Here is a 17,068-nt window from a genome sequence, read left to right as displayed (position 1 = left end):
AATTAATATTCGTCATTACAGAAGTGAAGGGGTTTGTCTGTAAAGTAACTTAGAATGTGAATTAACTTATTTTATTACACTTTTAAAAATCAAAATTATCTTTATAAACATTCTATTCAAACATAATTCATTTCTGTCCCGTTTATGGTAATCTTGACTCCATTCCACCATTATTTTTAAACAAAATTTGATATATTCCGAGGTCGATTTTTGTCCCTATAAATTGTGAATTATTAAATTAACACATAACGATAATATCGTATAATAATTTAATAATTAATAGTTTATATAAATACAAATTCATGTGAACGGCTTTACTATGCTATATTTATAGTTAAAATCATCATCGTAATTAATTGAAAGTAGCTTAATAATTGAAGTAGTCATTGTCCTAACCGTGTATTGATGTTGGACACTTTTATGTTGAGGTCCAAACCTCAACTATTTATTACCCTATTTATTACATTCACTATTAATTGTCAATTAGAGTTTTTTTTTTTAAATGCAATTTTATTACATTAAGCAGGATGTTTAAATTTAAAATTTGAATAAATATATTAATAATTTCAAAAAAAAAAGTTTAAAATTAGTAATATATTTAAAAAAGACTAAAGAAATAAGAAATTATTGTAAAAATAATATATTTATATATTCGTGGAACTCAAACACATAACATATTAAAAGGCCAACATGTAATTGTTGCTAATCTGTATAGTACAATTGTTGGGTAGCTTTTCTCAATTATTTGAGTTATTTAATACAAATAAATGAGATGTCACTAATATTTTTGAAATTGTCTTCCCCCAAAACAAATCAGCACATGATATCTGCTCTACTTTTCTCAATTTATGATTTATGTATCATCTCTATTTTTATTATTTGGGCCTTCTATTCTAACTGTATTCTTATGAACGATAAGTATGTCCATTTTTATTTAGGTCCAGTAACTTACGAAGTTGCTTACTTTTAGTCCTCTGACAGATTTTCAGATAATTTTACCCCTATGAGTGCATATGGACTAAAACTGTCTTTTCAAAAGTTGCATAGGGGTAAAATTGTCCGAAAATCTGCCAGAGGACTAAAAGTAAGCAATTTTATAAGTTACTGGACCTAAATAAAAATGGACATAGTTATCGGACTAAAATTAAAATTAGGCATACTTAACGGACTAAAATAATACTTTTCCCTATTATCTATGGTTCTACACCATCTGTTATTATTAATAATAATAATAATAATGTATCTACACCATTTCATTCATTGGGTGTTTTTTGTATGATATATATGGTATATGGCTGACTTCAAAACTATTAATCCAAAAAAAAAAAATGATTTTGCACAATAACTATCTTTTGATTACTGGCTAAAAGTAAAAAATTACCACAGAAAGCCAAACAACCATACGGTCGTCTACTCGTTGAAAGTCATGTGCTGATTTATTTTGAAGGAAAAGCTATTGAATTGACCTAAAAAAAACACCCTTTATATTCATGTTGATAAGAGAAGTTTTTGAAAATGAATGGAGGGTGCGTGTTGATAATAAATATATAGTTAAAGGGTATAAAATGCTATTTTTATAATTTAAGATTGTATTGTGCCAAATAATTATAATTTAAAAAGCGAATGATAAGGAGAGTGAAGAAGTTTGTAATAATTGGGCATAGATGTAATAATTGGTTTAATGATTGTTTTGTCTAAACTAAAAGCAACTACCAATTGACGTCCCATTCCACAATCTATGCATACTTTTTCTATTATAATATAATATTATATTTTTCTTGGAATTCTTAAGATTGTTATTTACGGCCTCCAATTTTCTCAACAAACATTATTCTTTTCACATTTAAATTCTAAATTATTAAAAAGATTAAGATTTCGACTTATATTATAATGTGGAGGCCTTCATCAATAAGCGTTTGTAGTCCAACGGTTAGGATAATTGCCTTCCAAGCAATAGACCCGGGTTCGACTCCCGGCAAACGCATTTCCTTTTATAAATTTTAAAATACGATTATGCTTTTTTTTTTCTTTTTTTTTTGAGCTAATTATACTTAGACCCCCTATAAAAATAAGATATTATATTTTTTCTTAGAAAAGTTTAAAAACTATACTTACACCCCCTTCTTAAAAATCATTGTTTACACCTGACCCACTTTCGTTAGATTTTGATGAGAAATGCTGAAATTAGCAAAAAAAATTATACACATATTAAATTTTACTTCCCATTTAATATTCCTATATAGTAATTTTATACTTTATGTTAATTGCACTCTCTCTCTCTCTCTCTCTCTCTATATATATATATATATATATATGTATATTACATTTATCACTTTTGTAAGTACAAAATAATATATGAAATATTACATAAGGGGTAAAATTAAAAATTATGTGATTTTTAGTAGCTGGCATTTGCATTTTTTGTCTAAATCTTAACAAAAGGGGGTCAGCCAATCAGGTCTAAACGGAAAATTTTGCATAAGTGTAAGTGTAATTTCAAATTTTTAGAGATGGTGCAAGTGTAATTAACCCACTAAAATTTGGTAAAAGTCCCACATTACTTGAAATTGCAACTCCCCAGATGCAACTTGAGTGAATTTCTGGGAACGTTTGATGCTCTTTTTCAGAACTGGAGTCTGTATGAAGTTTTTGCAGTGGCTTTTAAAGAGGCCGAACAAAGTTAACTTTCTGAACACTGGACGTAAAATAAGTAGTTTAGAAGTGGAGGTTTATCAACCCAGCAGCAGAGGTTTAGAGGAAAGCACAAACACGATTCCACCGGAAAAATTCTCCAGCAATACGGAGCGTATAAAATTCCAAGGCGTCCATGCGTCTAATACAATGTTAATGACTATACATCCACCAATTTTCTACATATGTTCCTAGTGAAAGAAGATTAATCGTTCAGACCACCAGTATATAGTATAAACAATAAAGAACTAAACAAGTCTTACAGAGGTGATCGAACTCCAACCCACATTTGACTGATAATTGGTGGATGACGCTCAGTAATCTGACAACTGGGTCCTGTTAATTGGATAAGCAAAATCAAGATCATATTCAGAAACAAAATTGCATGAAATTACATGTCGACTGCCCCCCAATGTATACAGCAAGCAAAGAGAAAAGCTTAAGTGATATATCTCTTCAACTTTCGCCTCACAATTTGTAGACAGAGTCCTTTGCCTATCCATTGTCATCCACATCGATTTCAAGCCTCAAATGACAGGCATGTCTGAATTTGCAGTCAGAATTGAGGAGTTGTGAGAAAAATGTCGTGGTTGTTTTCTGGAAGAAGTTATGTAGTACTCCAACAAAAGCCGGTTCAATAAGGCTTCTACAGCTCGTTATATTTTGCCAAGAGGGGACTCAGAGGCATAGTCATCCACCAACCAGAGACCATAGTCACGAAATCGTTTGATCTTCTTTTCAAAACCGACTATGTAGTTATTGTGGATGATAACATGCATTCCCTTGGTTTCCTTTACCCATGTCTTGTTCCTGAAGTATAAACCACCAGTTGGAAACGCGGTTTGAGGTAGCAGGTACATGTCCACCTGAAACGAGATTGAGACACTATAAATGAGTAAAAGGGAGCACGAGTAATCTGAGAAGAACTGCAATCATTCTATAAGGAAGCACAAGAACTTGATCCATGCCTGAGATTTGCCTAGAAAGAAAATTTGCACGAAAAAACTTAAAAGGATTCAAATTTTTCTTGAGATCCTCAGGACTCAAAAATTTATCACTACACAAGGATAGATTGCACACAGCAGATTTCCACTAGCATCATCATGAACATTTATAGTGGCATCAATAATATTTCTTATAAGCATCAAGGACAAGCATGCAATGTGCTTCCAACTGTAGTAGCCCGCATCATTGATAAAATTAAGAAGGCACCATTGCCTGCAATTAAATGGCACTTTGTCACCGTGCATAACATTTATCATGTTCAATAGAATTAGCTAAGAGCAAGCTCTCTGTGGAAAAATCAGAATAAGTAGCCAAAGAGAAGATAAGAAATTGATGATAAACAAAGATGTGAATTCATGGTCCTGCAAATAGTAACCACTCAAATAAGTAAGTAGATGAAGAGATGAAGGATCAAAAAGCGCCTTAGAGATAATCTCTCCTGAGATGATAACACGTCAGATATTTGAGCATGCATAAGTTAACTTTGATTCAAAAGGATTATTTAAGTTGACTGGCAATATCCTTCTAGCAGTAGCATTTACGATTTCAATGGCATAAATGGCGCTGCGAATAAATAGAAGCAGGTAACTAAACCTTCATCCAGTTTATAAAATGGTCCAAATCAAGGGAAGTCGACTAAAGAACCCACTATCTGCTTCATCATCACGGATTTTAATGACCACACACCCAACAACTACGAAGAGGATGAGTGATGAAGAAAGGTCATTTTTATAAATTCATGGCAGGAAAAGGGGCTTTTACATTCTTCATCACTTCTGATCAATGCACCCCTCAGTCCCACCAAGACTTATAACCTCAAATTACCCACTAGTAAATCCCAAAGGAGTTGGTCGACCAGTCGAACCTACTCTTAAACTCTCCCCAACCCCTTGGGTTTAATGCGTGATGCTGAACTATATATAGCACCCAACATAAATGCTATGCACAATTTTGCAGACACATGCTTCGAGCAATGCAGTCATCTAACTCAATATGGAAACATAGTCACACAGCATCACATGTTTACCTGTGCAGCAGTTTTAAGCAATGCCCAATTGAAGCCAGGTTGGTCATTAGCTTTCTTTGCTTTAGACCAAGGTTCGGCCTGTAGTTCTTCAATCCATTTCTTCATAACTAATTTTGCCCCTGGGGTGGGGCGTAGATAAATCATGCAGCTACAGATGTAAGGACGACCCTTTTTCCCTGGAGGCGGCAAACCGTGAGAATGATTGAGAGGTTTCACCTGGCAGTTTCAGTGGGCAGAAAAAATTTCACTATTGATAAAAAAGAGCAAAATTTCTGTTAATGCCCTGCACTATGATTGAATAACACCACAAGTTCCAAAAGAATAGGCCAACTGGTTAAATTCTAAGTTTCTTCTATAGTTCATCTAAGAGTTATGACGCCATGATTGAAAGTTGAAACATAACTAGTCTTCCTTTTCCTTCTGTCTGATTCTCTCTTCTTGAAAATAGCACTAGATAGCAGTGATTTTGTTCTATACTCTTTCCATTATATTGACCCAGATACAGATAAAGGAAATCAAATACAGACTACAGCTGCACTTTCTGCTTGTGTTTTCTGGAGTCATGATTCAAGTTGTCCAAGAATATATTTTTGGAAAATGGATCATTATGGACAATCTGGTCATTAGTTACTGTATACATGGTTTATTGCAGATAAGAATAAAGTTCAGTTGCTGCATGGCCCGCATCTACTTCTACCTCCGCTGTAATAGATGATTGTTTAAGAAGCAATCGACAGACTTACAAAAGCCATGTCATCCGTGAAGTACACATCATGCTCGCCTTCCATATAAGGAAAGGGATCCGCCAACCAGACCATATCCACATCATTGTACATAACATTATAGCCAAGCTCCAAAATTTGCAGGAGATGACGCGGCCTTCTAGCTGTAAAATTGAAGAAACCCTGCAACATCAAACCACAGATGATAACTTTAGTAACAAGAAATAAATAATAGATAGAAGAATATAACTCTGTGGAAGTAACAAAGCTTGCACATCATTCAAGAGTTCATGAAGAATTGGCAACTTAAGCTTAGTAACCTATTAACAACTTCATCACAAAATACTCGTGCTAAACAACAAGCATCCCTTTCTCACCAATCTATTAAAGAATGCCCACTAAATAACTAACCACCAGTAGCATACAAGGGCCAAATAGCAATGTGTATCAATCTCAAACTTCAAAGACAGCAGTCCTCCATACTCCCACGTGATCACTCTCTCAAATAACATAATACGCCCAATATCCACATCCAAATTTCTTGGTTGCGGTAGTAAAAGTTCCTATGTATAATATCAGACCAACTTATTATATCAATCCATATTATTAAACTTTCCGACTTCAAGATTTGTTCAGTTATCTCAACTATTCACATACCCTTCAACAAATAATTTGTCAAATTCAGAAAACAAAATCAAGTTCATTAGTCAAATTCAACTACCCAACATCAATTTCCTGTGTAAATGGACTAAACTATAAACACAAACACCAGATATTAAACCACCCTAAACTCCACGGGAAACTACCTGAGATCCAAACTTATGAGCTGCTGCCGCTTCCAGTGCAGGCGGCACCAGGACGGCGTGCCCTGGCCACCGCTCGTTAACCTTGTAAAGCGTAGCAAAATCCTCCGCAATCACCAAAACTTTATCCTGCTGCTTTTGCCGAGCAATGCTAATCAGCCAGTTGTTCAGGAACGGCAAATAAGCCTCGCTGACCGCGCACACGATCAGCGTATTGTTCTTCGCCACATAAGCAGCCGCATCCGGGAGCGTGTATTCCCGCCACTTGGAACCGGAGCTCCAGGATTTGAACGAAAAGAGGGAAATGGGGGACTGTAGGTAAGGAAAAATCACACCGAGGATTACTAGCAGCGAGAGGAGGAGGAGGAGCAAGGCGGGGCCGCGGCTGAGGAGAGCGACAGTGGGTTTTTGGTAATTTTGGCGGGATCGAGGGGATAACTCGAAGGTGTCTGATGATGCAGCTTGAAGTGATCTTTGGTGGAGAAATGATGACATTTCTTCTTGATTCAGTCGTTCTTGTTCTTGCGATTAAGTTGGAATCGTTGCACAGTTAACAGAAATTGATGTAATTCTCGAGTGTGGAGCTATGGGGGTGTTTAGAGAGAGAGAGATCTCAGGTGAAAGAAGTGGCCGACGGCGAGTGAGATGGGTCTGTATAGAATTGGAATTCAGTAGGCCATGGGCCTTGTAGCTTGAGATGTTTATAGACCAGCTCACTATGCAAAATTTTGGGCCTGGCGGAGGTTGTTATCTATACACTATTTTCCGACGTTTTAGGAGAGTGTTTTTCAATTTTTGATTTTAAAAAAATATTTTTAAAGTGTTTGAAATGACAGTTTCTGCATCTGAATCGGCTAATAAAAATATTTTTTTAGATCAAAAGTGATTCTTTTATAAATAAATTTTATTTTATTTTTGGCTACTTTACAATTATTATAGCAGTCTTAATTCAATTTTATCGTTTTTAATTTATTTTTAAAATTGTATATTTGAGTTTTCAAATAACTTGAATAATTTAACAACAATCAAATTTACACTTTCACATATTTAATATTTTAATTTTTTTTATTTTCTTTGCTATATCATCTAATTATATTATTTCATTCGTATATTACAATTTGATTAATTAATTCAATAATTTTTATTTTTGACGTCATGCAAGTTTAATAATTGTGTATGAATCAACAATTATATTACTTAATGGGAGCATTATTAAATTAATATATATTTTTTAAAAAAAATAAGTATGAAATATGCTAATCGAAATAAAATTTATTATTTTTAAAAAAAATAATTATTATATACAAAAAGTGAAATAGTAAGCAAAAATATTATCTTTTTAACATATAAGAAAAAAAAAAGCGTCTTTAATTAATTAAATTTATTTTAGAAGTGATTTTTCTCCAAACACTATCTGATTTAACTTTTATTTATTTTTTACTTTTTTTATAAACACCGCCCATTTTCAATTTTGCTATAACTTTCAGCTTTTTCTATAAAAATTACTTCTCTAAAACCAGAAATTTTTACAAACACCCTCTAATTATCCATATTAATTTAAAAAAAAAACACCATTTTTTGTGAATAAGGTAGAAGTTTTTATAAATATGTCCTTTATTTTTTTGAATATTTTTGTAATGCAATAAAACTAAACAAAATTAGGGTAAATTACAAAAAAAAACTCTCCTAAAATTATTGTGATTATAAATACTTTATCGTTGTTTGAAAAATTATAAATACCTTATGAAATTAATAATTATATAGCAAATACCCCTATGATGGCATATTGTAAGGGATATTAATAATTTTTCAAACGATAAAAGGGTATTTATAATTATAACACGGCTGAGAAAATCTATTGTAATAATAAATATAATAATAATAGTAATAATAATGGGTTAAGTAGTAATAAGAAAGAAGAATTAAAGGTAGCAATATGCAAAGATATTTTGGTTGTTCAATCACTTTAATCTTAAAAATAAAAGATATTCTGGAGAAACATCTGGATGACATTTTGCTTTTCTCTACAGCCCGTTGCACGTACGCCTCTCAAATTCTTTCCGCTGTTTTCCAATTGGAACTTGCCAAGTCATTGTCACTTTCTCTTAACTCTTCTCCAGTTGCGTCTTAATCTAGACCCGCAAACAGAGTATAAAACCCTTCTCCGCTTCCTACCATTACACTTGGCAAGGTAAATATCAAACTCTCCAGACAATTCGACCGTTGAAATCGCGGGAAACATCTGGAAACCGGTGGAATAGATTGAAACCGGTGCCATTCGCGATCCTATTTAAGTCTTCTAGCTTTTCCGAACTTCACAATCTCAGAACGGAGTAAGAAACAACGATCGAAAAGGAAGCGCTCTTCGGAATTAAGTAGCGGAATTTCTCGGGTTGGTGGATCGATTTTCTGCGCCGGTAACTCAGTCATCAGGATCTGTGGATTGTTCGGAAGGGTTTTGTTTTTTTTCTTGGTCTTGCGTTTCTTTCTGCTAATTGTAAGTGATTCTTCGATGTTTTCCGCTGATTTTCTTCTTTGCGATTGATTGGTAGCGATCTCTTGTTTGCTACTTTGTCTCATATATGGTTAAAGAGAAAGTGAATGCAATGTGAGTTGTGTTAAAATTGAGCTTACTACAGCCGAATGTCGGTCTAGATTTTGAATTTGTGATGCTGATTTGTAGTATAAGTTAGTGGCATATGGATTTAAGTGGTATTTCTATCAAGGTAATATGTTCACCATGGGTGTGAGAATGCATCTTCTGATACGGGTTGAGGATTTCTTGTTTCCTTTTCTAGTTCCTTGATTATATTTCACTATGGTTGCATTTTGGTAATTGTTATGCTATATTTTCTACTTTTGTAGGAGAGATTTCTTTGCTTTCTTCTTCTCTGCGTAGTCTCTGAACGAAGGCCTTTATTCCAATAACGGGAGATGGATCCTATATATAAGAACATGCAGTCATATCCCTACCAGAAGGATCAACTACATTATGGGCCTGGTTATTATCCAGGAAATGAAGCTGTCCCAATGCCAATGTATGTGAATCCTGTTCAACCTCCTCCGATGAATCACCAATGTTGGCCGTGGGCCAGCAACTACGGCTACGTGCCTCCGGTAGCATGCCATGGTTGCTGTAACCATACTTATTTCCCAAACCATTATGCTTGGGGATCTCCTTATTCTCATGTGCCACCTGTTCATTGTCCTGGAACTTATCCTCCTTTTCCAGTTCGGTATGCTCCTCCACCGAGTTATCCAATGGAGCAGCCACGGTATGAATATGAAAAAATTGTGCCCAGGGATCATCATTGTTGCGGGTGCCCTAATCATATACCCAACCAGAAACAACAGAAAAATGTAAGGATTGAAGAGGAAGAACCTGATGGGGAAAGGGGGAAGAATGACTCTCTGGTTCCATTTCAATTAAAAAACAAACCTCCGCATATTGTGTGGCTTCCACGTGATTACAGTAACAATAGAGAGCATGGGATGGTTAATAACTCGGAGGGTCTGAAAGGTGGGTCCGTTAACGTGCCGCCCCATGATAATGGGAAAACTGTTGAGCAGCAGCCAGCTTTCTGGAATGGATGGTATCCTGTTGATTTGAATAATCTGGTATCGTCAAAGCCAAGGGGAGATGGAGAAAGAAACCATTCTCAGCAAGATAATGGTAAGGGAAGTTTTCCATTTCCATTACTCTGGATACCATATAACGCCGGGCAACACGAAAATGAAGGAAACAAGGTGAACGGTGCCAATATGAGACAGAGCTTCGGATCACAGAAGAGTTCTGGCAGTGAGCAAAACTCCACTATCACTGGAGATAAAATTGGTGGCCAATCTTCCCCTCGGGCAAAAGATATCCCTGTGAGGGAAGTGAAGCAACAGGAGGATAAGGATATTTCCAGTAACAAGGATAAAGAAAGAGATGCCTCTATGAAAGGCACCCCTGATAATGGAGCAGTGAAACTTGATAATGGAGAAAAGAAGGATCCTAAAGATGGTGCTAAGAGAAAGTCCACTTCTCCTCCTAAATCACCGAAGCTACCTCCTGTCTGTTTGCGAGTTGACCCCTTGCCCAGGAGGAAAAGTGCAAATGGAACCTCACGTTCTCCAAGTCCTCCCGGTGACAAACAGAATCCAGACAAGCCTTCCAATAAAACAAGCAAGGCCCATAATCCATCAGAAAGTAAAGAGCCAGATAACATCCATAAGGATGAATTTAAGAAAGACAAGGGGCAAAAAACCATTGAGGTTGTTGATGGGAAAACCCCGCAAGGAAAAAGCAGGGATGCAAACATGGAAACACGTATCGTTGTTCCTCCCAAGTCGGAAGAAATTTCAATCAATAAAAGAGAGGAAAAATCTGAAGAGGAAAATATTTCTCAGAAACAAGCTGAAACTGATGCAGAAGTTACCAGAGGTCACATAGAAGATGCTGAATCTGCAAGAGGGAAGAATGAAGAATCATTCAGAACTGAAGAAGTGGGAGCAGATGAAGTAAAGGAATCTAGTAAAACAAAACTGTCGGAGGAGGAAGCAGCTGTCATTATTCAATCAGCTTACAGAGGCTTTGATATACGCAGGTGGGAATCCATAAAGAAGCTGAAACAGATAGCCAAAGTGCGAGACCAGATAGATGAGGTAAAGCATCTTATTCAAGCCATGGAATCATCTCCTGATAGCCAAGGCCATAGCAAGCAAAGGAACATTATTGCAGAAACTATAATGAGCCTTCTGCTAAAACTGGACATGGTTCAGGTATGTGAAAGAACTGTTCAAAGAATGTTAAATTCAACGTGTATACCCACGTAAACTATTTATGGACTCCTTAATTACACTTTGTTTTATCTGTCCCTTTGTGGTTTTACCATCAGTTGATGGTTTGCTAGATGGTCTTGCGTAATTTATCATTTATGTTTTCTATTGATTCTACTTGAGTAAAGAAGATCTCACTTTCATTTGTGCCTTTCTTCATGAATATGATTATTCTCGGACTCGCATTTATGCAACTAGCTCATGTCTGTCTCTTTATTTCCTTGGGAAATTTCATATTTTTGTTTCTTCCTGGGACGTCTAGTAGTAGATTTAGGTTTAACTCTTCGTCAGAGATACTGATGTGATTTTCCTTCCTTCTTCTTTTTCCAGGGGTTGCATCCGAGCATCAGGGAAGTCAGAAAATCTGTGGTGAGAGAGCTTGTGAGTCTTCAGGAGAAACTCGACTCCTTAACGAATGAATCTGAAAATACATCTGGAAAGGAGTCAGTCACAAGACGGAAAGGAGATGCTTTGAACAAGACTGACAAGGTTATATCATCCCAGAATGCAGATGAAAAGCCATCTCATTTATTGGAGGTACAACAGAACCAGCTTGATAGAGGATCAAACTTTGAGAACTTGCAAAGTTTTGAGGCAACTCCAATTGCTTACCCATCTGATTTATTGGAGGCACAAGAGAGCCAGCTAGATAGAGGATCTAACTATGAGAACTTGCAAAGTTTTGAGGCAACTCCAACTGGAGAAGAGCAGTGTGAAAAAGAGAAGGAAGCTGCAGAGTCAGTGTCAGAGCTAGCAATCGAGGGTGAAGATGAGATGAGCAATGAAGTGCATCAAAGTGGAGAAGAGCAGTGTGAAAAAGAGAAGGAAAAAGCAGAGTCAGTGTCAGAGCTTACGATTGAGGGTGAGGATGAGAAGAGCATTGAAGTGCATCAAAATGTTGTGTCCTCAATCGAGGAAGCTGATGAGCCTGGGCAAAGCTCTGAAACGCCACTTCTGCAGAATGAGTCCTCAGGCGCAGGCGCTGATTTTGTTCCAGCTCATGATGACAGGCTTGAAAGTGAATCAACTGAGCTTCCGCTAGGAGTACTTGGCGAAAGCAAGAATCACAGAGAGATTGATGGGGAAACAAGCAAAGATGGTGATTTCAAGCAGCCAGTGGAAGGGCTTGTTGAAGAACATATTGCGCCAGAATTCCATGAAGACACCGCTGGTGAAGAAAATAAAGAGCACATTGCTTCAGAATCACATGAAGACACCCTAGGTAAAGAAAATAAAGAGCATGTCGAATTGCACAAGTTATTGAATCTTCCCCCTAGTGAAGTTAATGTCCAATCAGACGCAGAAGAAACTAGTCCAACCAATGAACCTTTGAACAACTGCAAGTTGGATATCAAGTCTAGAACAGAGGAGGAAGTGGATGACAAAGCTGATGGAGGTGCAGTTCTTCCACCAGAGAATGTCAATGCTGCCATGTGCAAGTCTTCAGAAGCCTCTGATAAGGAGATAGTTCTAATACCGGAATCTTGCAAGGGAGAGGTTGCAGCTTGCAACATCTTACGTGATGATTTTCAGAATGATACTAAAACCTCAGCAGAAGAGGTACTAGATGCACCTACAGAAAATGAAACACCTTGTCAGCCGCCTCGAGAAGGTATCTCAGAGCAGGAAATAAGTCCCATCAATGAGACTGTAAACACTTATGAGGCGGCAATTATAACTAAAGTCAAGGAGACGGCTGAAGACAAATCTGAAGTGGACAAAGCTGATTCGGGTGAGTGCTACTGCTACACTCGACAAACAGAAAGTGTCTATGCAGGCATATATGATCATGAAGGTCAAATGATGGAAGCTTGTCGGGAAGAGAACGAAACGCGGTTAGACACAACAGCAATGGAAGCCTCAACCAGAAAAGGTCGAGAAGATATCACGGAGCACTCTTTGCCACCAAAAGATCTGGAAGAGCAGGGCCTTGAAGATGCGATTGACAATGAGGACCAAAATACTACTCATGATGGGATGGATGTCGCCTCAGATGGAGCTAAAGACATGTCCATTACTCAGGTTGATCCTAGTGTGAGGCAGGTTTCACCTGCAAAGGATGAGCTAACCGAGAACAATAAGAAACTGATGGAAGAGAATGAAAGGTTGAGAGACATGATGCAGAAATTGATAAAATCAGGTGAAGAGCAGCTGACTGCGATATCGAGTCTCTCAGGACGAGTTAAGGATTTGGAGAGGAGACTATCAAGGAAGAAGAAATTGAAGTTGAAACAATGTAAAGCGCCAAGATCATCGGCTGATGGCTCTGCCAAACAGAGAACTCTTGGGGTGGCCATGTAAGAGCTGAGTTCATTCATATGTATGTTGCTAGAGTGTTGAATTCGGCTGAGAGTCTTATGTATTGTGTGTTTTTCAACGTAATAAAAGGTTTTCAACACCTTCTTCATCAGCTTTGAATGAACATATATTACACACTGTTTTCCTTCTTGCTTTTCATTATGCACCACGACACGTCAATGTGTATGTGGGAAATTCTAAAACTCAAATTAGACAGTCGAACTCAAACTGATTATATAGTACGTATAAAATATCTGTCGTATGGATTAGTTAAAATAACTGACAATTATATTATATTTGCTCTATTTTTAGGCCCAATAGTAAGTCCAGCCCAGGTTTGTTAAGTGATGGGCTTTATTGAAAGCCCGAAACTGATTTCAGGGCTATATTAGTCTTTACAACCAAACCCGGAGTTCGTCAGAGAGAATCTCCCGTCAGTCGCCACGGCTCTCTCTCCCCCTCTCTCTTTCTCTCGTTTCTTGTTGAAAGTTTCTTGAAGTAAAATGTTTGCGCAGGTGAGATACAGTATGTATGGATAGAGAGAGTGATTTTCAGAAACGCGCATATGGAGATGCAGATTTTGGAGATTGATTTGATCTCCGCCCAGGGTCTGAAGACGCCTTCAGGTAACTTGCGTCGGTTGCAGACCTATGCCGTCACCTGGATTAACTCAGCGGCGAAGCTCCGAACCTGTACCGACTCACTCGGCGGAGAAAACCCCAACTGGAACGACAAATTTCTGTTCCGAGTGTCCAATGAGTTCATTTCCAGGGAGACCTCCGCCGTCGCCGTTGAGATCTTCGTCGTCGGACGTATCAAGGATATTCTAATTGGCAGTGTACGTTTTCTCCTGAGCACGTGTCTTAAGAGGGCGACGCCTCTGGCGTCCGGCTCAACCGGTACACCCGTGTTTACCGCCGTGCAGATCCGGCGTCCGTCCGGCAGATTCCAAGGCGTCCTCAACATTGCTGCCGCGGTGTACCATTCTTCCGATTACGCGATACTCGAGAAAGTCTCGGCGGTGAGTTTCCGAGAGCTGATGGAAAAGAAGGAGAGCGAGTCGCGTCGGCAGCGGAGGCTGAGCCGAGGTGGATCGAGGAGGAGCCAGCAGTCTTCCGGAGAGTCTTGTGACAGCGTGGACTCAACGGCATCGTCCTCATCTGCGGCTTCAAAGGCGTTGAAGGAATGGAACTCCGTTCGAGAAATGGCGGGAAAGACGAAAGGGGCAAAATCCGACGGTGGGGGGTCTTTTTGTGGGTTGATGATGCAGAGGAAGATTCCATTCTGTCCGTCAGATCAGAATCTCGAGTTCTGGGCGGATTCTTTTAAAGAGAATGATTGATAGACGGCCAAGATTTGTTTACCCGGAGAGTAGAATTGACGACTGAGATCACATGAAGCAAGTAATTGCCACCCCGTTTGAAAATCGGTTAGCCGTTATTTCCAGCTAAGATGCTATTTCCTTTTTCGGTGAGAATTCCAACCATAATACAAATAACTAAAAATTGTTGGCATAAATTCGTTTTCACTCTAATGAATCTCAACTTCTAATCTCCTACTCATTATAAATCTTTCATATTTCCATTTCTTCATCAACTTTATCAAATTAATAGAGCAATAACAATGAATTCAAACTGATTCTTTTACGTGTTATCACAAAATTAATTTTAATAGTATTTGATATATTGATTTAACGTTCAATGTAAGTGCTAAAATTAACTTTTTAAATCTGAATAGAGTTTGATTTAACGAATTAACGCTCACTGTAAGTGCTAAAATTAAATTTTTAGGCTTGATTGCTGATTAAACTTTTACTATTCCGAAATCAAGCATATATTAAGTAAATTAATGAAAAATTATTGTCATTTTCTTAATGTAATTGAATAGTATAAATAATTATAGCATATAGTTGAAGTTATACTAATTTGTAAATTAGCAATATTTTATCAAGTTAATTGAAGAATTATAAAATGTTAATTAAAGAAAATGAACAATAATGTTAAAGACAGAAGAGTAGTAGGTATAGAGAGGTTCCTTGCATTGGAGGATTCATGCCATTTAGGGTTTTCTTGATTCGGTTGATAGATAAGATTCCCAATTCAGGGAAGGAAAAAAAAAAAACATGCTTGAATTTCCCAAAATAATATTTCAAAACTAGGGTTTCGGGTAAAATTATAAATACTATCACCTTCTTTTCATTATACTGATGCATAAAAAAGAATATAAAAAACTCTCCTATATTTTTTAAATTGAATAAAATACCTCTCGACGTGAGAGGTGCATAATACGCATTTTTAGTATTTCTTTTATATATTAAATGCAAAGTTAAGTTGCTACTCATGTTTAAGTTGTAAGATCTAAATATTATATAAATGATTGTTTCGGATTTCATCAACAATATTTATGGTTTATATTTATTTGACATAAAAAGATTTTAGCGTGTGATATAAAATATATATCCTTTCTGAAGATAATGTAAATTTCAAATATTTTGAAAATTATATATTATGTATAAGGAGAGAGAGTGGACGGCGGTGCCGGCCACTACTGTCTGCGCTGACACTAGGGAGGGACGGGGCATGGAGGAGGAAACATGCGGTAGGGGAGGAAACGTTTGTATGAATATTTATATGTACATGTCAAATATCAAATAATAATATGTATCAATATTTGTATGTATATATCAAATCATATTGATTTAAATTAAATAAGATTTAAACTATCAATCTCGTGTTAAATCTAAATCTTCGGTACATATTTAGTGAAATATAACTGTTTATTTTTATTTAAATACGAACCTTTGGTTATGTTAAATATAGAAACTTAAGAATAATTGATTTGAATCATATAAAATCTCAATCGTAAAATTTATGACAAACAAAACCGAATGGTTGATAAATTAAGATGCAAAAAAAATCAAGAAGAATTGCATGGAGGGCGCATGTAAAACACCATTTAGTATCAAAGGGGTATTTTGATTTCTTTTGAAAAATATAGAGAGTGTTTTTGGTAGAGTTTTCTTAAAATATTTTTATAATCACATAGGGTTGAATTGTATTTTACCCAAAGAGAAATAAGTTAAAACTTACTTACATAAAATGTATACATAATTCATAAGTATAAATTAATTATAGTCTGGTGATCTTCCATGGTTTATGTGGTAGGTAGAGAGAGTCCTATATTATATATCTCTATCCACAATATTCATGGGATGAACACAAGACATGAACTGCCGACCACAGAAACTCACTACTCCCTACACCTAAGATAACACCAAATATTGTACGATGAACTATGAATACCAGCCACCAAATAATCATCTTGTCTTCCAACAACTACTTTCCCCCAACTATTCATACTTGTCCTTTCTCCCACTTATGCCTGCTATTTCAATTGCTACACACACAAATTAATTATTTTCAATTAAATTGTTTATAGAGTTGAAAACTGTGTTGATAGATAATTCGTAAGTATTAATATAAACTACCTATGATTTTGGGTTCTATGTTCTTGCTATGGCAGCAGTTGAAGTTTAAGTCGAAGTGACTTATAATCTTTTGCATTGGTAAAAAAAATAAAAGTAGTATTATTGTTTTGATTCATTGATATATTTATTAAAACAATGGTAGTTTTGTTGAAAAATAGTGCAATTTCATCATATTGTGGTTTAAGGTTGTAACCAAGGACGGCAAAAGAGCGGT

The 17,068-nt window shown here is 36.4% G+C and overlaps 3 protein-coding genes and 1 non-coding gene across 4 annotated transcripts; 3 read left to right on the top strand and 1 right to left on the bottom strand.

Moving 5' to 3' along the window:
• Positions 1,913–1,984, top strand: TRNAG-UCC. The gene has a single exon. It is a non-coding gene; the product is annotated as a tRNA-Gly (tRNA).
• On the bottom strand, positions 3,042–6,938 carry LOC105173115 (UDP-D-xylose:L-fucose alpha-1,3-D-xylosyltransferase MGP4). The gene is made up of 4 exons (XM_011094770.2): positions 6,252–6,938; positions 5,467–5,628; positions 4,724–4,939; positions 3,042–3,557 (listed from the first exon to the last, which is right to left on the bottom strand). Exons 1-4 carry the CDS (start codon positions 6,741–6,743, stop codon positions 3,348–3,350), a joined length of 1,080 nt encoding a protein of 359 aa, XP_011093072.1. The 5' UTR covers positions 6,744–6,938; the 3' UTR covers positions 3,042–3,347.
• On the top strand, positions 8,440–13,483 carry LOC105173114 (BAG family molecular chaperone regulator 6). Its single transcript, XM_011094769.2, has 3 exons — positions 8,440–8,745; positions 9,114–11,012; positions 11,400–13,483. The coding sequence occupies exons 2-3, from the start codon at positions 9,183–9,185 to the stop codon at positions 13,368–13,370; spliced, it is 3,801 nt and encodes a 1,266-aa protein (XP_011093071.1). The 5' UTR covers positions 8,440–8,745; positions 9,114–9,182; the 3' UTR covers positions 13,371–13,483.
• On the top strand, positions 13,618–14,911 carry LOC105173112. The gene has a single exon (XM_011094768.2). The coding sequence runs from the start codon at positions 13,933–13,935 to the stop codon at positions 14,707–14,709; it is 777 nt and encodes a 258-aa protein (XP_011093070.1). The 5' UTR covers positions 13,618–13,932; the 3' UTR covers positions 14,710–14,911.

Source organism: Sesamum indicum, linkage group LG11 (genome assembly GCF_000512975.1).
Source record: "Sesamum indicum cultivar Zhongzhi No. 13 linkage group LG11, S_indicum_v1.0, whole genome shotgun sequence".
Classification (NCBI taxonomy): domain Eukaryota; kingdom Viridiplantae; phylum Streptophyta; class Magnoliopsida; order Lamiales; family Pedaliaceae; genus Sesamum; species Sesamum indicum.
Note: the sequence above shows the minus strand (reverse complement) of the source record. Positions and strands in the feature narration are given on the sequence as shown.